The 27,715-nt window shown below is 46.6% G+C and overlaps 3 protein-coding genes across 8 annotated transcripts; 1 reads left to right on the top strand and 2 right to left on the bottom strand.

The window, feature by feature from the left end:
- Positions 1-41: 41 nt before the first annotated feature.
- On the bottom strand, positions 42-3,698 carry LOC114860697 (germ cell-specific gene 1-like protein). The gene is made up of 5 exons (XM_029159482.3): positions 3,168-3,698; positions 2,693-2,740; positions 2,050-2,202; positions 690-801; positions 42-396 (listed from the first exon to the last, which is right to left on the bottom strand). Exons 1-5 carry the CDS (start codon positions 3,469-3,471, stop codon positions 93-95), a joined length of 921 nt encoding a protein of 306 aa, XP_029015315.1. The 5' UTR covers positions 3,472-3,698; the 3' UTR covers positions 42-92.
- Positions 3,699-5,899: 2,201 nt separating this feature from the next.
- rcvrna (recoverin a) lies at positions 5,900-8,711 on the top strand. The gene is made up of 3 exons (XM_029159209.3): positions 5,900-6,371; positions 6,746-6,857; positions 6,935-8,711. The coding sequence occupies exons 1-3, from the start codon at positions 5,991-5,993 to the stop codon at positions 7,051-7,053; spliced, it is 612 nt and encodes a 203-aa protein (XP_029015042.1). The 5' UTR covers positions 5,900-5,990; the 3' UTR covers positions 7,054-8,711.
- A 584-nt stretch (positions 8,712-9,295) lies between these two features.
- Positions 9,296-26,124, bottom strand: gas7a (growth arrest-specific 7a). Of its 6 annotated transcripts, none has more exons than XM_029160151.3 (14): positions 25,966-26,124; positions 23,720-23,843; positions 22,403-22,480; positions 21,179-21,249; positions 19,635-19,697; positions 16,564-16,653; positions 15,815-15,930; positions 15,086-15,160; positions 14,705-14,783; positions 13,913-14,044; positions 13,025-13,148; positions 11,901-11,980; positions 11,718-11,816; positions 9,296-10,985 (listed from the first exon to the last, which is right to left on the bottom strand). In XM_029160151.3, exons 1-14 carry the CDS (start codon positions 25,966-25,968, stop codon positions 10,872-10,874), a joined length of 1,248 nt encoding a protein of 415 aa, XP_029015984.1. In that variant the 5' UTR covers positions 25,969-26,124; the 3' UTR covers positions 9,296-10,871. The 6 variants fall into 6 exon arrangements, with proteins under 6 accessions (XP_029015984.1, XP_055366689.1, XP_055366691.1 ...); XM_055510714.1 differs by lacking the exon at positions 25,966-26,124 and adding an exon at positions 20,605-20,783 and having other exon boundaries at positions 23,720-23,844; XM_055510716.1 differs by lacking the exons at positions 22,403-22,480; positions 23,720-23,843; positions 25,966-26,124 and adding exons at positions 20,605-20,783; positions 22,271-22,323.
- Between the last annotated feature and the right edge of the window lie 1,591 nt (positions 26,125-27,715).

Genomic DNA, 27,715 nt, shown 5'->3' with positions numbered 1-27,715 from the left:
GGAGCGGACCAAGCTTCCTCCTGTATTAGAAATTTAAATTCCTAACGAAAGTCAAAGCGGGTCCAAGCCCCCAGGAGTGAGGAGCTCATCAGTCAGCAGTAGGCCTCCCCCTGTGGCTCCGGCGCGCCGTCCATTTCCACCACGTACGTTGCTCCCGTAGATGGTTTGTGGCCGTTGACCGGCAGTTCTAACGGCGCCTCGGCGTCGCCGGGCACAGCTGTCAGGTACATGTCCAACATCTGCTCGGGACGCTCCAGCTCCATCATCTTCTGCTTGATCAGCAGGCTCTTCTCGATGTTCCGCCGCTTGTATTTGAACTCCACAATGGTCTTTGTGTACCTGTTGAGCGCCGTGACGGCTGAGGCCATGCAGGTGCCGAAGGAGCCCCACGCCAGGCTGCAAAGAGGGCCCAATAAACAAGACTTCATTAAAACGCTTGCCAAGAAAGGTTATGAAGAATCTTGACACTCAGCTAAGTACTAGTAGTACTTTTGTACTATATGAGCATTTCAGGTAAGTTATAACAGGGCACATTTGGGAGCAACTGTTAAATTATTAAATGCAGAATGAGCTTGGAAAGTGAAAACTTGCTCATTTTAAACCTGCTGGTGTTAACAGCTGTGCCACATGTTATGAAGTCTGTCATTAAACTTCACTTGGTCACTTTACTGTAGACATAAAAGGCGTACGCGTAGGACCAGCTGTAGTCCCAGGTCTTGGGTCTCCAATCTTCTGGCCCCATTGCTACAGCCAGCTGGAATATGGTGGTGAACATCATGTGGGCCACCATCCCACAAAGGCCTGAAGACAAGAGCAAACACCGGGTTTCAGTCAATGCATCTCATGACAGGACAACGTCATGTTCGACTGTAAGAAGATTGGAATAGTAGCATTGCATGAAACCTTGATGATGAAACATCCGCTACTGTGATTATATAATGTGTCTGCCGGTGCTGCTGCTGAGCTGGAACCCAAAGCCTGAAGCCTGAAGCCTGAAGCCTGAAGCCTGGGCCAGGTAACGCGGCCTCCACCTCTCTCCCGCTCGCTCTCATCCACTACTCTGCCTCTCCACGCCTGATTTTCTCGGGATTAACTGGTAACAACGGCGGGGGATGGGAGTCAGGGGGACGGGGGCAGCGGAGGGGGTGGGAGGAGCTCCTCTGGGCAGGTCCTGGCGAGGCCCCAAACCTCTGCACAGGCTCCAATCCGATTAGTCCACAAACCGGCAAATCCTCCAAAGCAGTGAGTGGACACAGTTACTGTAGCTGCTCCGAGCGCTCGCTGCTGCTGCTGCTGCTGCTGACTGTCAACTTCACCTCTTCCAGCCGGCCTGACCTGCTGCCCTGCTCCTTAGCCTGCGCGTTTACAGCATCGCCTGCACATACTGTAAAACACGGCTCCACGTTTACGCCGGACCCCTAAACACTGTGGTTTTAAGCACAAAGGCATATTTACACACAGTGTATTTATTATGACACTAGCTTCGCTAATGATGAATGTGGCCCTGCAGCTGAATACGATAAAAGACATGAAGTCCAATAAATGAATCCAGATTTATAGCAGCAACATATAAACCGTATGTCACAGTTATAGTTCAGCCTTCACGGGTCGTGGAGCGATTCTAATAAACAGACATAATTAGGACGTTCTGCTGCTGCCTGTCGCTTAAACAAACGCTTCCATCCGTCGTAAGACAATAAATGTTTAGTTTGTAGCCTTCGTTATTATTTGGATACTGCATGAATATTAAACATATAATATATATATATAATATATAATATAAAACAGTTATCTAACTTTTTATCTGTCAGTTGGCGTAGAACTTTAAATACAAAGCGGTGCTACACACATTAGCTTTTCTACCTGATTAGCAGAACCATTGTGTGTTCAGGTGCGTAACAAGCCAACTGGGCCCCGTGTCGTTTGCCTCGTGATCCTGTCTCCCTCTGTGGCTTTGCAGAGGTGAGCTGCAACTGATCAGATTAAGCAGCTCTGCCTCTGAGAAAGGTCCGTGTGGACCCAAAACGGCGGCGGGAGCGGCGGCCTTACCTGAAAGGGCAGTGCACAAGGCAGCGAAGGCACTGAGCTTCAGCTTGTTCATGACACTGAAGCAGGGACACTGCTCCAGGGTCATCAGGGCCCCGCCTGTGAAGAGCAGGGTGAGGTACAGACTCTCAGCCACAATACATAACCACAGGACCCCTGGGAACACACACACACACACACACACACACACACATACAGACACACGCACACACACGCAACAAAACAAGCAGGGAGATATTGAGACAGAATTGAGATGTGTTGTCCTTATAAAACCCTGTCACCCTGGAATAATCCCACTTGTCTAAAGACAGACATGCATGTGGCTACAACAGGTCTGCTCCCACAGATCACGCCATGATCCAGGCGAAGTGGGCATCTGGCCGCTGTTTATAACTTGAAGCATGTACAGTATAAGGCAAAGGCCCTGCGTTACTGAGCTGCGATACCTCGGAGCTGATCTGGTGACTGTTGCGGTTTTATTATTGCTCGTATTGTGATCATATGTTCATTATTCCAGGTGCAGCGTCAGCGATTCACAGTGATTGACAGACGGTTGAATGGGAGCGCTGCTGCATTCGTCGCATTGTCAGATTGTAACACGTTTTTCTTCCTTCCTCATAACATTTTGTTGCTTTGTCATTTTTACCTCGTTCGTGTTCAGGCGCAATCTCGGAGAAGTCTCGACAGTCAAAGCCTGAAATCAGAAGAAACAGGGACACTCAGTGTGTAAATTTTTAATATTTAAAAGGAAAATATGTTATTACTGAAGTTAATTTCATAATTGTACTATTTTCATACCACTGTGTGTACAATGTGACAGATATAATGTACAAGTACAATTTGAAAATCTGAGGATAATACGCTGTTACAACAGGTTTTTAAATCATAAACAAGTATTGGATTGTTTTAAAATCTTGCCCCTTTAGCATTGTGTTTTCTGGCAAAACATATCTACAGTCAAATATGCAGTATTCGGCTGTACAGTGGTGCTTTCTCATCAGTTTCTACACAAATAATGTAAATAAAACAAGTTCAGTGCTCCTACTAAGTAACAGATCCCACTTTTACAAAGTGACGCTAGTGACGCAAAGTGACTCTATCACCACTTCCTGTCGTCCTACCGTTCATGTCGGCGGCCTGTTCGCAGGAGAAGAATATGCCCGTGTGGAACTTCCGGAGGAGGAACTTCTCCTCTCCCGTCTCGAAGATGTACTGCACCAGGCGCGTGTCGTTGACGTTGGAGCTGTTGAAGCGGATGCAGAACCACTGCTTCACCTTGAGCGGAGGCCCCGTGCAGAAGGGCTTGGCCACCTTCCTGGTCCCCTCGCACCAGTAGCTGGTGGTCACCGCCGATAAGGCAAAGGCAAACGCCACAAAGTTGAGGGTGAGCGCGAGCGAAGCCCGCCGCCCGTGCTCTAACCTCATGGTCGAGGCCAGAGGAGATGAAATGAAAAGGCAACTAATCCTGGCTTTCGCTATGTATCCACAGCGCTTCGCCTCCCAGCAGATATATCAAATCTTCATAATCTTGTTGCGCTCGGTGCTTCTTGGGTATGATGTCTGCACATCCGCGCGCCCGCTCCAGCGATGTCCTGCCACTTTGATCATTCATCCTCCCTGCGTTCATAAAAACAATACAAACCCACCGGAGACCTCTGTGATTTCCCTCTGCCTCATTTCAACTCTTGCGCTCTACACTGCTGCTGCTCATCCAACACCAACGCTCCTCCCCTCCTATAAATCTACCCCTACAATATTATCCATTACAAATGGCAAATTATACTTTAGATGTCCTTTGACTGTATTAATAATGAAAAGGATTAGTGTGAGCTCAGATTATAATCCAGAACGAGCTTCTTCCTGTTCACAATTCCCTGATTTGTAAGCATTTCATGCCGAAGTGATTGCAGCACAGACCTAAGATTTAGTGCCTGTTTTACAGTGTGTGACCCATGACATAATGTTTACAGTCTCACATGTAAATCCTCCCATAATGTGTGCGTGTGAATGCAGCATAAATCTCATGTCCGATGGTCGACCGGACACACAGGGGAAGACAAACGATTTACAGAGGGAAACGACAGATGTTTGGTAAAAGCGTCTGCTGCCTTTACGCTGCCATTGTCTTATTTTCTGACAAAAAAAGTATAAGTGTCCTCTTTGTTTTAGCTGTTGCATAATTCCAGCTCATAAACAAAGTTTGGGTGAGGATTCCTACAGAACCATGTTCTGTTGGGATCGGTACTCATGACCAGGCTCAGGCGCTTTAGGTGAGGGTATGGAGGAAGTTGTTTTTCTGCTGACTAAAGGTCAATGATTATGGCCTCATATACAGTACTTTAAAGCTCCTTTTAACTTCTAATGTAGATTTATCCAAATAATAAATACTCAAGTAATTAATTCACTTTTTGCAATGACATTTTACTTGCTTCCTTCCCCTTAGCGCACATTAGCATGTAGCATTTAGCTCCCCTGCATCCAAAGGCCTCGCATCCTGCCAGACACTAGCAAAAGCATTTGTATCCCCATTCTTTTATTACTATCTTTTTTTAATGTGATAGCAGTGCTGTGAGTGGCCAAAGCCATAACCAGTGTAATTCTCCCGCAACACAAAGGGATTATTACATTAGCTTCCATGTAATCAAAATGTAACCATCGCAGCAGTAAGCCTGTTGTGCAGTGACTGTTTCACTGACTTATCCCTGTTTACATAATACATACCTGCCACGAAGGAACTCATTTGAGTCGCTGCTGTAATATTATACTGGCAGATGTGAGATTCGAATATCTGCCTACGTGTACTTCCCTGAGACATTGTGTGCATTTTTAAAACAAAACCTAATGCTGTTATATAAAAGTACATAATCATATTGAAACGCAAAACAAAAAACGAGGAGTTTCCTAATCTCGTTTGGCGAATGTACAGAAGCCATGACAAGTTGACGATGGATGTTCACCGATGATGATGATGATGATGATTATTATTGTGAATACGCTTGTATTAGCTGCTTTTAAGGTGTTTAAGGTGCATTTTAGACCTTGACTGGACAAACTGTAGATTAGAACTACAGTAGCTTTTACTATTATATTAATAAAATAATATATTTTTTAAATCTTGCAGTAGATCCAGGCTGAGAATGCCCTGCAGACGTTTCCAGGACCCAGCACACAGCTCACACGCATCCCAGGTCTTTAATTGCCTCCACTCGCTGTGCTTTTGGCACCGGCGCAGCAGATGGTCTTGTAATCTGGCCTGAGACTATTACACACGACACAAAAATAATCTCATCCTATTGTGGAGGGGCAGCACCCACAGCATCTGACCGACCTCATCTGAATCCATCACCAGCCCCCGGCTGACCGCGAGGGCCGCGACTAAATGCTCTTCATATCACTTAACCGTGGTGCATATATACAGATCAGTGGGGATTAAGTGGACACTGTGAAAACACTAGTTAGAACAGCAACTACACTTAAGGTATTTAGGTAACATGAGCATTAGAAAGCAAATTTTTTAAAGTTTTCTCGTTTCTAGTTGTGTGGGAATGAAAGTACAGAGATGAGCATAGAGAAAACGTCTAACACATGTTACTGAAGATAAAATAGACTAAATAGGTCTTAGAGGAACGCTGCAGGGTCCATTTGTAGCGGGGAGCAGCGCTAATGCTAAATGGTCTTCCAGATGTTGACCTTTTAAGTGTCAGCCACCTGTTGTGTGTAATCCTCTACTTATACCTGCAGTATTTGTCTTCAGAAAGGTGTGACGTGTTTATCCCCTTAAGCTTCAAGACAGCAATCTGGATTTAGGTAGTGATGACAATAATCCCATTTGACACCTTGAGGGGCTGCCAGGGTGAGCACGAGGCAGAGCAGCGCCAACGGGCACCGGGGAGCGTTTGGCCGCACAAACACACACAGCAGAGAGCAGCGAGGCAGGAAGGGACATGGGGAATACGAAGAGCAGCGCTCTGTCCAAGGAGCTCCTGGACGAGCTCAAATCCAACACCAAGTACTCGGAGGCCGAGCTCTGCACGTGGTACCAGTCCTTCCTGAAGGAGTGTCCCAGCGGGAAGATCAGCAAGGAGCAGTTTGAGGGGATCTACGCCGGCTTCTTCCCGGACGCAAACCCCACGGCGTACGCGCGGCACGTGTTCCGAAGCTTCGACACCAACGCCGACGGCACATTGGACTTTAAGGAGTACATCGTGGCCCTGCACCTCACGTCCGGGGGAAAGACCCTGCAGAAGCTGGAGTGGGCCTTCGCTCTGTACGACGTGGATGGGAACGGGACCATCAGCAAAAATGAAATCCAAGAAATAGTTCGGGTACAGTTGTTTTATTTCAAGCTCCTGCTTCTCAGTTTTCTCACCTATCTACTACATTGTAGCAACTGAAAACGTGTGTTTCATTCTAGAGCGCTCGCCCTGTGATCTGTGGGTTCATAATGTGGCACACTTCCTCAATAATAACATGTTTTATTATTTCAGATGTAGTCTAAAAGAAATATGTATAATAAAAAAATGTATTCTCAAATCAAACAGACTAAAAACTGAAAGCAGCAGGTTTTCATAATTAAATACCTGTAGTGGCCATGTTTTGGTATAATGAGGCAACCTTTAAGCATATTTGCTGTTATATGTTAAATACTATGCGTGACTTTTTCCCCTCTCAGTGTAATTCTTGTTCTAAATGTACACAGTCTATATTCAACATGATTCCTGTGGATGACCAGAAGAACCTCCCTGAGGACGAAAACACGCCGGAGAAACGAGCGGAAAAAATCTGGACGTTTTTCGGGAAGAAAGAGAACGGTAGCTCTCAGCTCATTCAGGCGTCTTGTTGTTTTTACCAGCGTTCATTAAAATCTTCTGTTGCTATCTGTTCTCAGATAAAATCTCAGAGGGAGAGTTCATTCGCGGCGTGATGGACAACAAGGACATCCTGCGGCTGATACAATATGACGAGCCCCAGAAAATCAAAGACAAGCTGAAGGAGAAGAGGCAATAGCGCCGGAGCCGACGCCTCCTCCTGAGACTGTGGTACTTTTCCGTTGACATCATCACCAGACCGGCTGCTCGCACGCTCCCCTCACGTTTTCCTATCGCTACATGGTTTCATCAATGCATCTAGAGAGAAGTGATTTATAACAGAAATGGCGAGTCAAGGCCTGGGTCATGTTTTGGATCGTCGTTGCGCCATGATGTCAGCCTGTCGGCGACACGTGGCACCGGTTCAAGGAGCCATGTTATTCCCACCGCTGGCAGAGAGCGCTCCTCTGGCACCTGTGTCCCGGTTGTAGTTAAGTAAAGACTAATTAGGAAAAGTAGTCAGTAATTTGTCACTTTGATCAGACATATCGTCCACAACGCGACCTTCACGTGTGCAGTTCAACAGCGTTTGACTCAACGTACAGTGGTGTAGAGTTCTACGACCGTTACACAACAACGATCACTTCTCACACACCCGTCCTGACTGTCGGACCGCTTGGACTCATTCATCATGTTGACAGCAAAGAAAGACCAGATGAGCGCTCCTGATGAGAGGAATTAGGCTCAGGTTAACAATCCACCTGCATCAGCCAATCCTATTAGGAGCTGAAGGTCAGTTGAGACAAGCAGCCTTCTAGTTAGGATAATGAGGAGCTTGGCACGAAGAAGGATTCACTGCCCCGATGCTGTATCGCTTTTGTTTTTTCTCAGTTTCTTAGCTTTTAGAGATGTTATGGATGAAAAAGGAATGTTACAGAGCGTTTAAAGTGAGAGATATGCAGTGACAACATTTGCCTTCTGCCACGTAGAGAATAGACGCGTCGCCTTTACAAACACATCAACAAACCTCCTCCTGTGCAAACCTGCTTACGGAGATTAACTAGCTTGTGTGTTGTGATACTTAAAGGCATCCTGTGGAGTTTTCATACAAACCTAAAGAACCCAAACACTGCCCTGGTAAAGAACACAGGCTTGAGCTGGGTGTTGATGTGTGACACAGTGGTGACCTGCACTTGCACAAATAAGATTACACCCGAAACTTCGCTCAATACCACCTCTAGTGGCCAAAACTCCACAGGAAACCTTTAAATTCTGTTTTACTCGCGTTATGCTAAGAAGTAAATATTGTCCCAAATGTTTTGTGTGTAACCATTAAGAGGTAAAAAGTAACACAGTGGATGTTGCACTTTCCATTTTCATCTGTTACACAAAACAAGTACTCATTTTACTGCTGATTCCCTGCTTAAAAGAAGCAAATAGCTAAATAAGCCTCTGAATAACAAGTGTCATCACACACAGTGTGAAACGTGATCGCGAGAGATACACATCAACTGGTGCTTTCCTTTTAGCATCCACGTCTGAGCCTGATTTCTTTTTATGAATTTCAGTAAATTTGTGTAGTGAAGTCAACTTGCAATAAATGTGATGTTGTTTTGTCCGTGATGTAATGTTTAAATTTGCTACAGCTGAATGGTTATACACAACATTAATACACTTACAGTACAGTCGTAGCACTTCAATGTGTCAACCTTTACGGCAATCTGTTTGCATTTTCAGCGCGGTATCACCGGGTTTTAAGCGCATTGGAGCTGTGTTGCGTCTATTTGGCCTATAGGTATCATCTACTGTATGTACAATTATCTAAAGACAAAAACAAAAATAAAAGGTGTAATAACTCAAAACTCCACATTAGATTTGTTCATATGACTGAATATATAAGGATCTGTTGCCCTCTCGTTTGGTGATATGATCACAGCTGACATCATCAGGTGCAGCAAATAAAGATATTTGGCACTATATGAACTTAAGCTAAATAATAATGAGCTAAATAACATTAATGAATATTTGATATGTTATTGTTCAATATGAAGAAAGCTAAATTAAGCAGTTTGTTTGTGATTAGGCCTTATATACGCTACGTTTAGGAAACACAGCAAAGGCTGCTCAACTAAATAGCTTTAAAAGTGTCTGTTTCATTGTTTTACATGGTACATTGTTGCATTAGCCTAAGAAGTTACGGCCTGTAGCTGTATCCAGAGGGAGGAGAACCCTCGGCTTCATCACCATCCACCCAGCTGCCCTACTTTTCCTTCCAATCTGTACTGGACTGGAGCCACTGGTCTGTGGAGGTTTCATCTATGGTTCAGGCTGTGTGTGTGTGTGTGTGTGTGTGTGTGTGTGTGTGTGTGTGTGTGTGTGTGTGTGTGTGTGTGTGTGTGTTTTTCCCCCAATACAGTTACATAATAACACACAGTTGAAAATTAATTTTCAAAGAGATTTATTTTCGACACTGCATTCCACAGTACACCGTCTGGACAGAGGTCACCTATGAGCAAACATTCTTTGAACATCAGGAACATCGGGTTTAATGCACGTTATGAGAATGTTCACCACAGAAGGGCATAACTCAACGTTATGTCATGATGGAGTCATCAATTCCTGTCGAGAACATTTAGTTGGAACATAACAACTACATTTAATGCACAACATTGACAAACACTGATCAAACCTCTACAACAGATATAAACTATTTAGGACCTGCATGAAGCCACTTGGGTGCGAAACACATCTGCACAGGTAGAAATGAACTAAGTCAATGGATAACAAGGACCTTTGCATTGATGATCAGGCTGTTCATCCTTTATTTTTTTGTTCTGGTGCCTGGACGATGGACCTGAATCTTTGTCGGCTTGGGGAATAGAAATAAACAGACACAGAAGGCGTCAATCCAAATAATCTAGAGCAGATAAAGACAAAGACGAACACATAAACACAGACACACTGAACATGCAGCCATTTGCTAAAACGTACAGGATTTGCATTCTGGCAACTGACCCATCAGCTCTGATAAGTGAACCATATGAGAAATGCAGTATTTTGTGTGTAGTTTGGTGTATTCCACGTTGCTCCCTTTGACTGATCGTCATCATGAAGAAACTCTCTGTACATTTACCAAAGAAATCAACACTGTTCTACAGTACAAACACCTCATTGGTCCAAACATCTGGGTCGCGTTAAACATCTGACAGTAAAATACGTGTAGCCTGTCTGTACAAATGTACACTGATACAGAGTAGAGTATATCAAGGACATTCCAGGTATATAACCATTAGGCACTAAAAGGTGTTTCAGTGTAACTTGGACCACCTTTTTCCCCTAGACCGGTCCAAAACAGACCCTGACCTCATCTGATCCACCTCATATGCGGCGAGCGTAATGAACATCACATTCCTGTACAGTATGTGTGCGGTTTTAACAACTGAGGTTACTGGATTGTAAATGCAGTAAAACACACAACGTCTATTTTTTTTCTCAATTCCTGTCATACAAGGTAAAGAAAACCTTGAGTGGATTCAATGAAACATAGCAAAAACAGCAGATATTTAAAACATGCAACTTCCACCAACATGAACCAGCAAAATATGAAAATATATAATATCCATATCCAGGACTTTGATATGTTTCAGTATCTAAAATAAAGGTAATATCAGTAATCAAAGTTTTTTGTTTGGCTTACTGAAACTGTTTAGGAGTTAGTTGAAGCTAAATCAAACAATTTAAAACACATATAATTTTTTAGTGTCAACTGTACAACAGGTAAACAGCAGAATGTGTTAAATGGCATTCAGTAAGCTAATATTGGTTATGACAGGGTGTGACTTCAGAACATGCTGGTACTGCCATCCGTTACTGTATTCTGGACCTTTCTTCCTGTTCTTCCAGTCAGGGAACAGACCTCTGTCATCCGAACATGCACTGGCCCTGGATCAGTGTTGTTATACAGTAGAAGACCCCAGTGTTCTGGGGACAGGTCAGCTGATCCCAGCTCAGGATAACCTAGATGTCCATATCCACCGGCCGGACCTCGCTGGTTTTGTTCTCCTTCACCCACAGCTCTCTGTCTTTGGCCGGATCCACGTTCTGCAGCAGCTGGTCGACTGGTTCCGCCGTCTGAAAGTGCACAAGGCGCAACATGTTACAGTCACACGTGGACGCAGGCTTGGTTCATTAGGTAAGACAGTGAGTGTACAGATGTCCTAATGGAGTGGTGCATTAAGGAACCTCCTCACCTACATCACCTCATCAGAGAGTCAGTGTCGGGCCAGGCTCTAATGCTCTATATTCATTTCAGGAATACAATAAGTCAATAAAAGTCAGTGAGTGTATGATTAAATATTCTGGATGATAAATATATGAAGAGGGACGTCCTGCTTCCAGGTGTCTCCTGTTATCACTAAGTAGAGGGTACATTTACTGTCTGTCATTTTAGCTTCCTCTGTAATAGATAGGCCAGATACTGTAATACAAAGCAATGCTGGAGTGCCTTCTTGTGGACAACAGCATTGTCAGTAGCCTCAGTGGCCGAGGGCACAGCTGTGATTCTATTATAACACCTTGATGTTAAAACTGTTTCCTGTAAAGACTTAGAGCTCTGCTCAAGGACACGTTCTTATTCTACACTTATAACTGTGATCATAGTGATTTTATTTGCTGGACAAATCTGGGACAGTCTTTAAACAGAGCTGAGATCTCAGAGACGCTTTCGTTTTAACTGGCAGGATAAATAATGAGTAATTTATTCAGCGTCCTCTTTATTTTTTTATAGGATAAAGATGGACCTGAGATTATTTCAGCTTTTCGTACAGAAGCGGAGTAAAGTCACAGAGTAAAGAGGAGACTCACACTCTGGTTGAACATGTCGGTCTCGTGCCGCAGGGTCGTGTACTGGCGCAGATGCTGCTGAATCCACTCGATCCGTTCAACCTCCAGCTTCTCCAGCTCCTGAGGGCGCACAGAGACACGCACACAGTAAACGTGAGGCACTGAGACGCCGGCACCGGCGCTCTGACCTCAGAGGGGCTTTACCATGCTGGTGGTGACCATCTCCTCAAACCACTTGGACTGGGTTTGATTGTACAGGTCCACACAGCGCATCAGGTCGTCTCCTGCACACGAAACAAAGGGGTCATATGCGGCGGGTGGACCTGCGGCGTGTCTGTCTGTCCTTAATGTAGACGGCCAGCAGGGGGCGCACACGCCTCATTTCCAAAACGCCATCGTTTAATGTGTGTATTAATACCCGATGCAGCTGCTCTGGTTGTCAAATTAATAAATAATTATCTTGAAGATGCAGTTTATTAGGATGGAGGCTATGCAACTCTTCAAGCTGTCAACAAAGCTTCAAAGAGCAGATGCTGTATGTTGTAAGTTTTAAAACAATACCTTGTTTTTGTTTTGCAATTAATGTGCTAGAATTTCTTTAAAATAGAAGCAAAGGACAGCAGTGTATGTAGCCAGACACAGAGGACACTGCCTGTATATGTAACACATCTCTGACTTTTGCTGTAGGACAGAATAAAAGAAAGTAACAAGGGACCTTTAGGAGCAGAGACCTACACCTTCGTCTAAGGTCAGATGTGAATATATTCAATATTCATTTCCAAGATCGTTCATTTCCAAAAGTTTTTTTTTTTTTTTTTTGAAGAAACCTCCCATCATAAAAGAGAAACCGTGACCTGAGCTCTGCAGCGGCGTGAGCCGAGCTGACATCTGGCCCAGCCTTGAGGTGGCAGCGGTGATCGCTGACATCATTTAACTGTACAGCACCTCATGAGCACTATTGATTAGTGCTGCGGACTGTGACTAATCTAGTGAGCGGGGGAGAGAGGGAGCCAGATAAGGTGCTGCAGCGATGTTCCCCTGCCGGAGCCTGTGCAGAACAAGGCTGCAGCAGCAGGAAGCTCGTCCTCATCTCATTAGAATGTCACACACGGAGGACTCCTGCCTTTTATTCTAGTGCTGTGCTCCAGAGCCTTGTGAATTTCTACTAAACCAAATACACTTGCATTACATTTTAACGATTACGACGCTACGGTATTGGGTAGTTATAGGTATTACACCTCAATCAGCAATGGCCCTTTTTTTATCTTGTTTTCTGCCATAAAAAATAAAAGTGTTTAGTGACATCGCCTCACTCTGCGACCTCTGACCTGCTTGTGTGGATTTCCGTCGGGCCTTCTTGATGTCCTCCTCTGTCTTGTTGCTGAGCTTGATCTCCAGCTGCTGGGTCTTCACCTCCAGATCCTTCTGTCTGTCTGCCAGGGCTTTGCGGGCCTGTGTCCGACAACACATCCAGCAGAACGTGTGAACGCAGAAACAATGAGTCACTCACCATAATCCTTAGATTTACTGCCTCTCCCTCTATTACGAGAGTCGTCGCAGCCTTTTCATGTCGGCTACTGACATCCGCGCTCGGATCCCGGTCTCATCCTTTAATCTTTCCTTAATCCACATCACTGAGTCTTTCCTCTTATTCTACACAGAGACGCCTCACCAAGGTCATGGTGTAATAGTATCTGGAGAGTCAACAGCAGCGGTGATGTGTAGGCCAGGAAAATCCATTTCCAACGAACAATAACAAGAAGAAAACATGTGGGATGGACTCAGTGATGAGATCTGCTGCAGTGGTGCAGATATGGAGCCAAAGGCCGATTTTTGGCTGGAAGTCAATAGTTGGGAAACCAACAGGGTGAGACACTGTGAGGAAATATGGTTGGATTTAATGATAATAAAAACTGAGGCTGATGCAATTTGCAGAAACCGCTAGATTTGAGACAGGTTACATACTGAACATCATGCAAATGTTTTCAAACCTGACGCATTAAACACATTAATATTAACATCTGCACACACGTACAGTGTCAGGGCTATTTTAACTGAGTGTGTGCAAACAGGACATGAGTTAACAAGTGGGAGGCAGCTGAAGTGTAGGAGCATCATTACATAACCTGATGTCCAGTACTCGGAGCCAGGCTCCGTCTCGCTGACATCCCGTCATCCACACATCCAAACTCACTGCCGCCTGCGTTTGACTCTACCTTCTCCACACTTGCGTAGCGACTGGCCAGCTGCTTCCTGAGGTCGGCGATGTGATGATCGTACTTCTTCAGGTCCTTCTTGAAGTTGTCGCCTCTGAACGTGAGCAGGGGCTTCTCCACCTCCGAGTGGAGCTGTGGAAACGGAGAGCGTCACGGGAGGGTGAGGTCTCTGAGCAAAGCCCCACCTGCTCTGCTCCAAAGACCCATAATGCTCCTCGGCGCTTTGGAGGAGCTCAAAGTCCCAGAAAATGTCCAGAGCCGCAAAATAAAGCACGCAAACACACAAGTGGTTTGGAGAAAGGCCACAGAAAGCAGCTGCAGACCTAATGCAGCTCATCAGAAAATGAGCCGGGGCGTCTGCAGGTTCGATAGGAACCCCCCCACGCGTGAGGGCTAGTCACAACATGCGGCTAATTACTCAGACAACAGAGGCCTATGAAAAGCCGCCAGCTGCCTCAGCGTTATTTATGGCTGCATCCGAGGCCACTGCCAGGTTTCTGTGTCATTTACTGAGCTCAACACTGACTGAAGAAGCCCCATCACCTCAAGATCAAGCATCTAGTGCTCCAACTGTTCCCAAACATTAAACACGGGACCCTAAAGGTGCAGAAAGCTCAAAATGCTGTGGCTTCGATTGATGTTCCATCATTTTCCATTTTTGGTATCATCTTGATACTTAAAGACTGTATGTTTAAATTGTACTTAGTTTTTACAGTTCTCTTGCTAAATATTTTTGTCTAAACTTGAGTCACCTTCGGGTTGTCAGCTCATGTGTTTCTCATCATATCTCACCTTGTTGGAGAACTTGAGGTGAACCTCAGCCTCATCGTGGAGACTCTTCTTCAGCTGAGTCCAGGCTTCTCCAAGAGTCCTGAGCAATAAATGACGGAATAAATAAAGATGTTGTATTTTGTATTTATTTTTTTTTTCTGAATTTTTTTCCTTTTAAACCTACAGCACCACTTTACACCTTATACTTTACTTCTATCATTTTTAATGCTTCTATTTCTTGAATCAGTGCAACTTAAAACGCTGTGTAGAGCAAAGTGAGCACTCATGGTGAACCGTGTCCATCAGACGCGGCTGGACGTGACGCGTGAGCTCCAAACCCGCTTGTGTCGATCAGCGACGCTGCCTCCTGCTTCGCTTACAGCCTGTGCTCACTGCACTCACCCTTCCTCCTGTGCCGCCAGGGGGCTGAGAGACAGCTTGGAGAGGTTCTTGGCATATTCCTCCTCAATCTTTATCCTGAAACACAAACGGAGGGACGTGTTCACTGCAGCAGAATTTGCTGCAAAGGCATTTCTGAACAAGCTCCGACGGGAAATAAGATGTGCTCACATTTGCCACAAGGGACATTTAACCAGCGGAGCCGTGCTTGTGCCCTTCGTGACAATCACCGCCTCCACCAGCCTCACATTTACCATCCACACCTGAGTACGTCTGTCACCTACAGAAGGTCATGAGGCTCCTCAGCGACTGAACGTTCGGGTACTCACAGCTCCAGAAAAGGTCAGCACCGATCTGAAATCTTCTTGCATCTAGAGCTTCATTAACGTCCCAGGACTCAGACCGAGACATGAACTGAGCTTTTGTGGGCTTACAAAGAGGTAATTAAATGAAGGTGCTGGTATCCGTGTTGCTTGTGACATCCTGGTTAAGGGTTAGCTCATAGGGATGAGGCAATGTGGAGATCTATAGACCTTAATTACTGATTGTGAGCAAAGGTTTACTTTTATAATATATGTCAGATTCTCCTTATTATAAATAAATGTGACTTCTAATCTAATCCTACCTTAATAGGCGGATATAAGAGTTCTTGCCCACTCATCATTTTCAGGCTTCACAGTGAAATCAAACCATTTTTCTCCTAGCTAAAGTCCATTTTGTGGAGCTTTTTACCTCTCGTGGACGAACTCAGCCATCTCCTTCTGCATCTGTTTGCCCTTCAGCTGCTTCTGCAGAAGCACCTCGAAGCCCGCCACCGAAGTGGTCCCCTGGGGATCCTTCTTGTCGGCCTGGAACAGGGGGCACGGCAGCGTTATCGAACCACGGCGAACACCATTACCATGGACGCACATGTCCAGCGGCGCCTCTCTGCTGCTTCGCGAGCGCTGGCGAGCACTCGAAGGGCTTGCGAGGTCGATCCGTGGGGGGCGAGTCACAGCGAAGAGCGCGTGGGTGTGACTCATCCACGCGTCACGCAGGGCATGAGCGCGTGCTTTGTGTGGTCTCCGTCAAGCGGCCTCATGCAATGGGAGATCGATTGGGTTCAAGCAGAACAGAGGGTCCAGCTTTATTTTAGGCATCGGGTTTCAGTTGATTATGGAGGCTGAAGGTATTTTCAATCTAAATACAATTAAGGATGGAAAAGTATGGGAAGTGAAAAGGACAGGAGTCACGGGGGAGACATCAAACGCAGGACGATCATTGTGTTTACAGAGGAACCGGTCGATCGTGAAACCCAAGAGCTTGTTGTTGTTCTACGACAGCAGAGCAAGTTAACGTCATATTGTTTTCTATTTGTTTATTCACACACTCTGAGAGGTGTTGACCTCTGAGAGCGGGAGGGTTCTGCGTTCATCTCTGTGTCTGTTTTCTTTCTATATGCATCTGCTTGCACTCATTACGGCTCCCGCGGTGGAACTCACCCAGAAATAGTCGCAGTAGCTCCATTCGTTTGGCTTCAAGAGCTGCTGCTCAGGCCCTTCTCCAGGCAGAGGGAACGTCACACAGTTGATCTGAAGCAGAGCGAGAACAGCGTTGTCTGTGAAAGAGCACGGTGCCGGGCCTGCGCTTTATGTAGATGCATGCAGATGCGGGGAAAAAGGTCAGACAGGAGTAAAAGTACGCGTGCGGTGATGGTACTCGTCCAGACATCAGGCCTTCAGGGTGAAAAAGAGAGAGAGTCAGGACCCCGAAAAGCTTTTCTATTAGCGTTAATTGAACAGTAAACCATGTGCCTGCAGATGAACGCGCCCGGCCCTCGGCCCGAACAGACTCCGTGGTCCACGGCTTCTCCAATTACTCTTGAGGCTGCAATTATGTAACGCTCAGCATCTGCGAGTCCTCCCTCCTGGCGCTGGGACAGAGCCTCTGTGCCACGTCGGTGGGTGACTCAGTGTTTACAGCACGGGGCCACAACTGTGCTACAGCTGCGAAATGACAATCACCACTCTATTATTATTATTCTGACCCATTCCTCCTCCGCTCTCCTACAGCTGTTCACCTCTGCAGCTCCCAGTAAACAACTTCAAAAGCAGATGAGTAATAGTTTTTCTCCCGTTACATAACCGACAACATGCAGCGGAGGCCCAAACGAGCGAACTACAGGACAGGAAACAATTCCAGACACGAGCAGTCAAATGCAGAGACGCCCATTAACTCCCAGTGACAGTTTGTCACGTAGGAGCCTGAGTGTGATTTACTCCGGGTGCCGACCAGTCACTTTGTTCATTTTCTGCCTCAGAGATCACACTGATTGTCATTGGTACTAGATTTTCCATTACGCAGACTCCACATCTATCATGGCTGTTGTTTATCTGCCTTCACATCCCAAAGAAAATGAGCCCATTTATCTCCAGGTAGGCTGTCGGGGTGGCGGCCTGCTCCTCCACGCGTGTGATAGCGCCTCGAGATCGGAGGCCGGCGTGGAGCGTCTGGACCCGGGATGCTGCAGCAGCGGCTCCAGCTTAAACGTACGAGTTTATCAGCGAGCATCAAAGGAACGCGCGATTAGCAGAGAGGAGTGGGACGTTTTGTCCTCGTTCAGCGCTCGCAAACATGCGCTCTCGCGAGGCGTTTGCATCCGGGCCACAGGCGCCGCTTGTTTCATTATGCATTCAAATGGTTTTATTTCCTTATTCCGCTGCCTGTTTTCTTTGCTTATTAATGGAAAGAATATGACACAGTCGATGAACGAACGTCCCACGAGACACATGAAACACAACAGTTTGGCAGAGAGAAATACTGTACTTCCACTCGCTCTCGCTCCAACATCCAGTTCTCGGCAGCGGATGAGACTGGATGCTTCGCTACTGTTGCTAAGCGACAAATTACTTTAGCTGTGAGAAAGACAGAACGCCCCTGTCCCCACTTCTTCCATTTACACAACTTCTCATAACCAAACAGTCTGAGACCTCCTCCCTGCTGCCTCTCCGTCCCTCATCTCCACCGGCCAATCCGAGCGGCCCCGTCCCAGTCCCGCCAGCGAAGCCCGATGACACACTTTAACGAGCGTCTGTTCCCCCAGCGCTCGCTCCGAACACATGCAGCATAGCAACAAGTCCAGCTGAATGTTTAATAAGCTGGAAAAAAAAAAAACATGAAAGGCCGAGACGGCCCGAGTCGTGAGCCGCTGTTTACGCTGTGTGAAGGTGACAGCAAGGTTACAGGCAGCGTCCTGCGATCTCATGTGACGCCTGTGTGTCCTGCCAGGGTCCATTTTGCCAACAGTCAGGGATGTGTGCGTCTCCATGACAACTACGAGGGGGTTGTGTAATGTGAGGTGCACCGTGGCGACGATGAAACACCTTTGTGGACTGACGTCATCCGTCCTCATCTACAGATTTGGGCATTATCACCTGTTTTCCTTTTCTGTCTTCCACTGCGTTCGAACGGTTCCTGTCAAGAGATCACACCGACGCGCGTGTGAGGGTTTGAAATCGTGTTCAAAGGCAGTACAACTACTGTTACGCCTCCTTAGCTTTACCTAAACATCCAATGCATCGCTATAAGTCTGGGCACCAAAAAGGAGAATGATCTTTTTTTTTTTTTTTTATCCAACTGTACTGTGTGTCTTCCCTGAATATCTGAACCCCCCCATCTCTCGTCTATGCCACTGTTTTCCATTTCAACCACCATTAATCAGTGCTATTGCTTTTGTCACCATGGAAACTGGACTTGCTGCATCTCTTGCGAGGGGTTTGTCACAATAGGCAGACTGACGGCTCCCGTGGCTGCAGCAGGTCAGCGAGCTCACCGATTCAGCCTCTTACGAAAAACAACACCTCTGTTTTCCTCTCCACGGTCGCCTCACCCTCACCGCTAACCCTCTCCTCCTCCAATACTCATTATTATGGACTAAGAGATTATATAACCACAGCTACTGTCTGGGCAACTTCAGACAAAGATGCTGTGCAATTTCCACAGTGCATCCAGGCAAAGAGCGAGGTAAAGACTGATGAATTCGTCTTCGGGCACCGCTACGGTGGATGTGATGCGACCCGTGCAGCCCTGCTGATTACATGTGGAGCCTTTGAAAAGAGAAAGAAGGCACCACACGGCGAGATGGAGCAAACCAGATCACTTCTTCATCCGACTGTCCGGCGTGAGTCTAAAAATACCGTCCTCGGTCCGCAGCCCGCTTCCAAGTGCCTCAAATAACATGTCGAAGTGGAGAAGAATCGCTCGCGTGTCTCAGGAGGAAGATTTTATGTGACAAGCATGAAATCAATATTATGGATTGAGTCAGTCAAGTCAAGTCAGTAAGATATAAATAAGTGGCAGCTTCGTCTTCATTCAGAATAACGTGGCTTCTAATATGCAGGGAAGCCCATGTGGCACAATGTGGCAGCATGTAAAGTAGTAAACACAGACAAGTCAGACAGAAACAGACCACATCTGAAGCCGACTACAGAGAGGACGGGAGTGAAGCAGGTGGAAGATGATGCAGGAGATGAAGGTGGGAAAGATTGAGGATTATGATCCTGGGTGTACTCACCGTGGTCTTGGTCTCCTTGACCTCCTTGATCTGCCTCTTGGCCGGCGAAACAGAGCCAGGCGGCTGCGGGGCGAGACAGGAGGGATCGTCAAAACTCTCCTCAGTGTCAAAGCTGGCTTCCATCATCATCCCTCTCACCTCCTCCTGATTCTCTATTCTGGGAAAGCCTCTCTCTCCTCTCTCTCTCTCTCTCTCTCGCTCGCTCTCTCCCTCCACTCACGAGGCTGCCTCCAGTCTCGCAAGCTACGAAGTGAGTGGTGAGGAGTCGTTCGCGGGGGGGAGGGGGCAGAGGGTGCGTGGAAGTGGGAAGGGGTGAGAGCGAGGAGGAGGAGGGACGGTGAGGGGGGGGTGCGGGGGAGGGAGCGTGACGAAGTCTAGCCTCCGGTTAAGCTGCTGTCACACGGGTTCTAAAGGTTGAAGCCTACGAGGAGACGGATGCTGCTGGCGAGGGGCTCCGCTCTCTGTCACCCTCCACTGCCTCACCACCCCCCACCCCCCCTCACACACACACACATCCTCAAATGATGAAAGGAAACCAGACTCCCTCTGTGAGTCGGTGCTGCAGCGCAAAGGCGAAGACATGAAGGGGAGAAGGCAGAAACGCAGAAATGCGTGGAGTCAGAGGAGAAAGAGGAGGAGGGGCCGCATTTATTTACATGATCTTTGCCACACCTCCCTCCACAGACAGCCTGATAGTGAGGAGGGGGCTGGTGGGATGATCATGTTCAGGAGAGTAATTAGTATTGCAGGGGAGGACGAACCAGTCAGCCAATAAGATGCACAAACACCGCGAAGCAAGCAGCGTATGTACGCGTGTGTGTTCATCAGCAACGCCGGGGGCGTCGAACGCGAGCCTCGAGCCGAGGCTGGGGAGCAGGAGAGCACACGTGACGGCCGCCGCGCTCACACCTTCTCCCAGCGTCCACCTGACAGCAGCCCCACCGGAACCAGCGCCGACCCGCATCCTCACCTTGGTCGTGCAGAACATGGCGGCGGACGGCTCCAGACAGCACAGTGCCGGGCTCCCAGTGCTCCCAGTGCGCCCAGTGCTCCCAGCTTGGCTTTTTTGGCTGTCCTCCTGTACCAGAGCGGGCAAACTCCAGGTCTCAGCCGTCCATTCGCCTCGGCTGTCCGTCCATCCACACTCTCCTGTGTGATCATGACACCGCACGCCCTCAGCCGACTCGCAATTAGTCACGTGTGTTGGCGAGCGGTGGACGTTGGCCCCGGTTCATGGGGACAGCGGGAGCTGAGCTGAGCCTCAGCTCATGGAAATACTAATTTGGGTCTGGACAGCAGGCACACGTCCACACCAGTGTCCAAGTACTGATGGACCATCTTTTTGAGTTCTACATTATGTTATAGAGCATGTTCCTGGGAGACTTTGTGTAGAAACGAGGGACTATCAGATTTGACATCACAATATTCAAAATGTTTTCACTAAAGGAACTCAAACGTGCTGTAACAGCTTCATCAACCGGTAACGACAGTCTGAACCTCCTTCCGTTCAGACTGACGTGTTCCTGACTCAGCACATACTCCACCTGTTTGTTGAGGGCCGGCTTCCTCAGAGCGACGCTCGCTGCCGGCGGCCTGGTCTTCGCGCATCCATTGGCTGCAACGACAGGTTACACCAAGCGTCAGTTCCTGCTTCATGTCTGTGCAACGGCTTCTCACCAGCTTAACTCTGCTTACTGCAGAAAGGCCGTACTTGGCATCCCTGTATTGTCCAGACTCTGGTTAGTTATTTTCATCCTCTAGGATCAGGCGTCATCTTTAGTGTTTTATCGTGACCTGTGACTCATCAGCTGTCAGGTCGTCACATGTCAAAACCCTCCATCTCCAGGTAAGGGTGAGTTTGATGAGACGGGGACCCCGGTTAAAGCCCACCCAGACCCCGGCACAGCCATCACCATGGCAACCCCCCCCGACTCTTTCACACCTGTCATGAGCTCGGAACAACCCGCATGTGCCGTGCGTGCTGTAATTGCAGTGCAGCGGCTGAACGGATCGAGTTACGCGGTGGGACAGCTGCTCTGCCACGGGCGTCCTCCCTCCTCCACCGCCTCGTGCTGACGCGGTGACAGCCCGTAGTACCGTTGCTAAGCAGGTACAAGAAGCAGCCTGTGCTGCATCCGCTGTATCCTGTCTGTCTACTGTACGTGGAACCGCCGCTGCTGGATTCCTGTCCAGAGGATCACGCTCGTCTGCCTGAGCGCCGACAAACCCGCCCGCAGCCGACTCGTCTCCACCACTCGTTCCTCCTCTAAACGGGTTTAGGCCGCACGCCAAGAGGAAAAGACAAAACCATCTGCCATCTACTGAGATGTTGTTAGCGAGGACGCTGGCAGCGATGGGAACTGAATAAACCACTCATTAAGAAAAAGGCAGGATCTCCTCCAGTGGCACTTAGCGAGGCTGATGATAACGCACGGCGCCGCAGAGGAATCCGTTTCCAGATCGCCTGAAAAGGCGACGATTAATTATGAAGCCACATTGTGTCACGTACGGCTCAAGGAAGTCTTAGTGTAACGCTGATGATGAACGAACAGGCTTATCTGTGTGGAAAAAACGTTGAGTCATGACCTGCAGCAGCAAGTGGAAACAATCTCCATGAAAAAGGGATTGAAAATTACCCAGAGGATGCACAAATGATCTTGGTCTCTCTATTCATCAGGCCCAACCCATAAAAGTCTGCTGTTGTCCTGTTTTAGCAACTGTGTGGAAACTGTGCAGACAGGTGAAGGAAAATCACGGCGCGGCTTTACCATATGTTGAGGAACTGGGCCGTGCCAGCGGTCCCTGCGGGGCCTCGGATGACAAGGAGGGACGACGCCATGTTGTTTCTGCAGGGGAACAACAAGAAACGTCCTGCAGTTAGTCACAAAGGTGCTATTTAATATTCTATTACTTTGACTTTTCATTTTATATGTTTATCTTCTTAAATCTACCTCACTTTGCATACTGTATTACACAACACTTGTTTTCTTAAAACGTGGGCAATATTAGCTGTGTAATTTAACACAATCTATAATTAGCAATTAATTCAAATGAATAAAAACTAGTTGAACTTGATGCATTGACACATTTTCAAATGATGAGCACGACCAGCAAACTAAAAGCTTGCAAAATCATATTCCCTTTTTTTTCAGTAAGTAAGCAGAGTTCACATACTGTATAGGACCACTCTATTAGAGACTAAACTATAGAAGTCTCCACGTCTCAGCATTCTTGATCCCACTATCATATGTGTAACTGTGAAGGCCTTACGCTGGGGGATGCAGCTTATCCCCATTTGTGTATCCTCTCCCTTAAACGACACAGGCTGGAAACAACAAGCCTTTGTCTGATCTGCGCTGTGATACAGTCTGCCGTCTATGACAGCAGCAGCAGCGGCAGCTCCGCATTCAGGGATGAAACAACCACAAACTGTAACACAACAAGGCGCGGCGGAGGTAGCATATGGCTTCTGAATGTAAAAATAGCTCATTGCTTTTTCCCTCAGCTCGATGTGTGTGTTTGTGCTGTGAGCCAGGGGGCCGCCGCTGCCGGCGCCGACGCTGCTGCAGCCGAGCCCGGTACCGCGGGAGCCCCTGTCCGATCCCCTCGACTCCCTCCCACGCCAGGCGCACAACTCGCACGCGCACGCCTGACGGCAGATGTTTGCCAAGGGGCGCCTGCGTCTGCGTCAGCGCAGCTCCCGAGTCCGTGTTAGGTAACAGAAGCATCGCTCCACCTCTGAATCCACAGACCTCTCAGCCTGAAGTGCCACACATTTGAGATAATCACATTAAAGTGGATCGAATCTGCAGGCCTGTCTCCACATGAATGGACTGTGAAGACACGACACTGGAGGAGAATGATAATGACTCCTCGCAGCTCCTGGTCTTAAAATCTCAAGAAAACGCAATGCTATCCATTATCTAGACATCTCAGACTCACATCTAAGATAGTTACTGTTAATGCTTATTACTATATTATGCGCCGTTAATAGCACTTACTGTATAATATAATTGTGATGCATTGCTCTTTATTTGGTGCTTAACTATTGGAGGGTGACCATTAAACTCAAGAGTGGCTCTCACCTTTGCTGCTGCTGTTCACATAGTAGCTCAGTCCCTCAGGAGAAGTGTAGCTCCTCCATCCGGGAGGAAGAGGCCGACCGTCAGCTTCCTCTGAACCTCCAGCCGAGCACAAGACGCTTGACTCCTGTCAACAAACAGCACACCGGTCTTGGACCTGCTTTCTTTTTTTTATTATCATGACACTGATTGTAATTGTAACATCCTGCAGGAGTCACGACAGCCTCGCCAATAAGTGATGCTATTACCACAAAATTCCCATTTTGCTTCTCTGCACTTCTCACTTACTAAATAATGTAATAGTGTTATTCACGTGCTGATATATGATCCACTTAATGCTTGCTATCAGCAGTCCCCATGAGCCTCCACCACCACCACCAAGCCATTACATCCTTGCAGGCTGCACTCTGCCGACACTGGGCCAGAAATGACCGCAGTGCGCTTTACAAGGGAAAAAGTCGTTTTTAATCTGCGGGGATCGCCGGCCGGCTGTTCATTTTCAGATGCAGCGGTGCGCGGCCCGAGATCTGTCTGCTGGATCTGACAGAGGGCAGGCTGAACTCCGGGGCGGTGCACCCCAATTAAACATCCAGGGAGACGGTGGGGGGCTGTAATCGGGCAGATGTAGTGTGGAAACAGGGAGAATATGAGCCCGATGATAAATGATTCACGTCGTGTTCGTTTTGCTCACACGGGCAGCGGCGGCGGAGCGGGTGGATGAGGCCCATTGATGTGAGACATTAAAGGATCTTTGTTATCGCTGCTCCTTGTTTAATGACGGAGCAGGCGGCCGTGCTGCAGATTCCCTCTGACGGTCACGATCATTACGCATCTCACTATATGATCAAACAGGGTTGGTCCAAAGCTACAGAACCAGCGAAATCTGAAAACAGGACTTAGATTAAGTTCAAACTTACTTCTCAGCACTCAAGTCTTTATAATATAAGCGATAAACTCTTATTGTGAAAGTCTTATGTTCAATCACTGATTTTTACAGAATGTCTGTTACTATTTAGGTAAAGATTTGGGTGGTTTGTGACGACCAATGAAGTGTTTATATAAAAGAGAAAAGCATAAGGTACGTACTGTATATATTTTATATATCACTGTAAAGTGGAGCAAAACTAAACTAAACTGTAAAACACTGCAGCCTGAAATTACAGAGGGGAAATAAGGATGTGCCGTATTATTGCCAGAGAGTTTTTCATTATCATAAATCTATTTTGAACTTTTCATTTAAATGCGCAGTATAAACAATCTGAAAACATCTAAAGGCCTGTGTATAATTGTAGATGGCGCAGACAAAAACTAAAAAGCACGCTTTTTCACATGGACTGTTTCTGTGCCCTGAGGCAGCTGCTGAGTTTCAAACAGCAGCGATTACAGAAGAAACAAGAGGAAGCCTCGGAGAGGAATGAACAATGAGTCCACAAAGGACAGTGATTAGAACTTTGTTCCCAGAGAGTGGCTTTTTAACTTGAGTTTTTTTTTTTTGGTGATTCTCCATTGCTCTGTGCCACAATAAGCTAAGTATTACTGTCTTATTTCATTTGGAGAAATCGTGGGGATCAGGCATCACTATCATCATCAGCAGCAGCTCAAGTTAAACCTACAAATAATAAATTATTAGCAAGACCAAAACACACAGGGATTCTTTTTTTTCCAGCATAAACATCAGCTTGTCAATCTTCTACTGTGGACAAACAACGGTGACACTGCAAACCTCATTCATCCACCTGCTAGATTGTCCAGATGTAGTGCTGCAGTTCTGTATTGTCAGCTTTTGTTACTAATGACAGACATACTGTAACCGATATTCATGTAACAATAAGACAATGAAGTATAATAGTAAAAAGCAACTGTATAAAAACAGAATAAACAGACTAAAAAAATTATTTTCAGGATGCTTGTCATGACATCGCAGGTCATCTGATATATGAGATGTTGAAAGACATCTTACATAACTTACTGTAAATCCTGCTGTTTTTGCATCGCATTCTATGTCTTGTGAGGAAACAACACATTTCACATGCAGCGTTGTAATCACACATTTTAATTATGAAGCGTTCCGTAAATCCACGAAGCAGCAGAAGCGCCTGTGGTGACGTGGTTCCAGAGCATAATGGTGTAAATGCAAGCTAACTATCGCTGATCTCAATCTGTCCTCAATGCCTATAAACGCTTTGATCTACCGCAGATATGAGCGCTTGACTCAAATCACACAGGAGGCAATTAGATGGTGGACTTACCATGCTGCTGCGCTGTTACGCTGAGGAATGGTGTCAGTCAATCAGCCCCTGGAAACAGGAAGTAGGAGAGGGAAGAGATTATTTCCTGTCATTGCTGTCCAGAATGACCCAGGGCCTGCAGGGTCACAGCCAGCAGCATGGAGCTAAAGAGGAGACACTCAATCTTTCCATTTCCACTGCTCCAAAACAAAAGGCCCGGCCATGACACAGGCTTTGGTTTGGATCACTCGAAGGCATTTTCTGTGTAGGTCTTTGTTTGGGAGAAATGTTCGCTGGTTCCGAGCTGAGAAACACAATAAAGGCTGCTGTCAGACACAGCTGTGATGCGCTGAGACACAACAAGGAGCTTTCTGTCCGGCCAGCGTGCCCGCTTCTGTTAAATCAGATTGACTCTGCATATATTGAATGTCAGTCTGGTCGTAGTCAAGATTCCACCGCACTGCTGGGAACATAAACAACATCAGCAACCAACAAAGGGCAACAATGACAGTCGTGGAGCAAGACTTTAATTCTGAAATCGTCCGACGAATCTGCAGCTGAGCCACATCTGCTGCCAGGGTCACTGAGTCGCACCAGAGAGCCCATGTTCTTCAAATTGTAATTTCATTTTGTTTATTATGTTCAGTTTTCATAAACGGGCTTCAGGATTCAGTCACTAACTTCATCAAAGCATCATTTCCACGTCTGTAACATGTTTTGTCTCCTCATTCTGTCAGAACATACAAGGAAGCTTTGTCTAAATTTAAACAAAGGGACAGAACAAAGCAGACTATTTTTGGTCCGATGTCTTTTCTTGTTGTTGCTGATCAAAAGCCGTGTCGCACTGGAAAGCAAAGTCCTGGAGCAGATCAAATATTAATGCCTTTATGACACAAATGGATCATTTTAAAATCTATAAAGATGCACAGAATAAACAAAAACATCCTCATCTGAGCTACGTATGCTAATAAGGGTTTAACCCACTCAGCTGGCACAGAGACAGAGGAGGTACAGTCAGACTCTTCTAGAAGAAAAAGCTGCTGTTTAATTTCCCATTATTACAAAGTGAAACCCAAACCTGCAAAGTCAGGCACCCACCATGCAAACTTCCTGCCTCAACCTCACCTTGCTGTCACATTACAGCTACGACCTTCACCGAAACCTCCACACCAACTGGTCCAAGTCTTGGCGGAAATTAAAGATGAGGATCACAGAGTTCACGACAACAACTCATGTGTGACACTGGACTGTTGACTTTGGACCGCTACTTCACTGTCATCAGTAAAAAGGAAAACAGCACACTGTCAAGGCTTTGAAGACCTTTTTTATTTCCACCCAGCTGCCTTTAATAATCCTCTAAAAGGAATAGAATCAATCCTCTTCAAAGCTGTGTCCGGGCACTAATCACCTCTGCTATATACACTAAAATAGTCCCTTAACCATAATTAGGGGAAATATTCAGCTTACTCCTGTGTGAAGGTGGAAGAGTTTGTCATGTCGAATCTGTTCCATCTGCTCTGGTTGATCCTCTATAATTCTCAGGAAGCAGTGGGTTTATCACTTGTTAAGTAAAACAAACAGAAGGAAGAATGTCTAATTATTCAGAAGATGCAAATGTAAGTACAGCCAATGTCAAATCATAAAATGTAATTAATAGAAACCTTAATCGGGTTTAAACATACTCATCAATCATTATGTGTCTCATATTTTGCTCTTCTGTGTAACTTTTTACAACAAAGCCAAAATATTCTGCATGTAATCAAATGTGGCG

The sequence above is a fragment of the Betta splendens genome, chromosome 8, assembly GCF_900634795.4.
Source record: "Betta splendens chromosome 8, fBetSpl5.4, whole genome shotgun sequence".
NCBI classification, from domain to species: domain Eukaryota; kingdom Metazoa; phylum Chordata; class Actinopteri; order Anabantiformes; family Osphronemidae; genus Betta; species Betta splendens.
This window is presented reverse-complemented; position numbering and strand designations above follow the sequence as displayed.

What these genes read in the sequence shown, in the direction of transcription:
- LOC114860697 (XM_029159482.3), bottom strand. Translation starts at nt 3,471, where the DNA reads ATGAGGTTAGAGCACGGGCGGCGGGCTTCGCTCGCGCTCACCCTCAAC. An exon ending in ACAGGCCGCCGACATGAACG is followed by an intron (nt 2,741 to 3,167) that starts GTAGGACGACAG and finishes TTCTGATTTCAG; the next exon opens with GCTTTGACTGTCGAGACTTC. An exon ending in TGCGCCTGAACACGAACGAG is followed by an intron (nt 2,203 to 2,692) that starts GTAAAAATGACA and finishes GTGTGTTCCCAG; the next exon opens with GGGTCCTGTGGTTATGTATT.
- rcvrna (XM_029159209.3), top strand. Translation starts at nt 5,991, where the DNA reads ATGGGGAATACGAAGAGCAGCGCTCTGTCCAAGGAGCTCCTGGACGAG. An exon ending in AAATCCAAGAAATAGTTCGG is followed by an intron (nt 6,372 to 6,745) that starts GTACAGTTGTTT and finishes AAATGTACACAG; the next exon opens with TCTATATTCAACATGATTCC. An exon ending in TTTCGGGAAGAAAGAGAACG is followed by an intron (nt 6,858 to 6,934) that starts GTAGCTCTCAGC and finishes ATCTGTTCTCAG; the next exon opens with ATAAAATCTCAGAGGGAGAG.
- gas7a (XM_055510714.1), bottom strand. Translation starts at nt 22,473, where the DNA reads ATGGCGTCGTCCCTCCTTGTCATCCGAGGCCCCGCAGGGACCGCTGGC. An exon ending in CTGGCGGCACAGGAGGAAGG is followed by an intron (nt 14,784 to 15,085) that starts GTGAGTGCAGTG and finishes TTTATTGCTCAG; the next exon opens with GACTCTTGGAGAAGCCTGGA. An exon ending in GCTACGCAAGTGTGGAGAAG is followed by an intron (nt 13,149 to 13,912) that starts GTAGAGTCAAAC and finishes TGTCGGACACAG; the next exon opens with GCCCGCAAAGCCCTGGCAGA.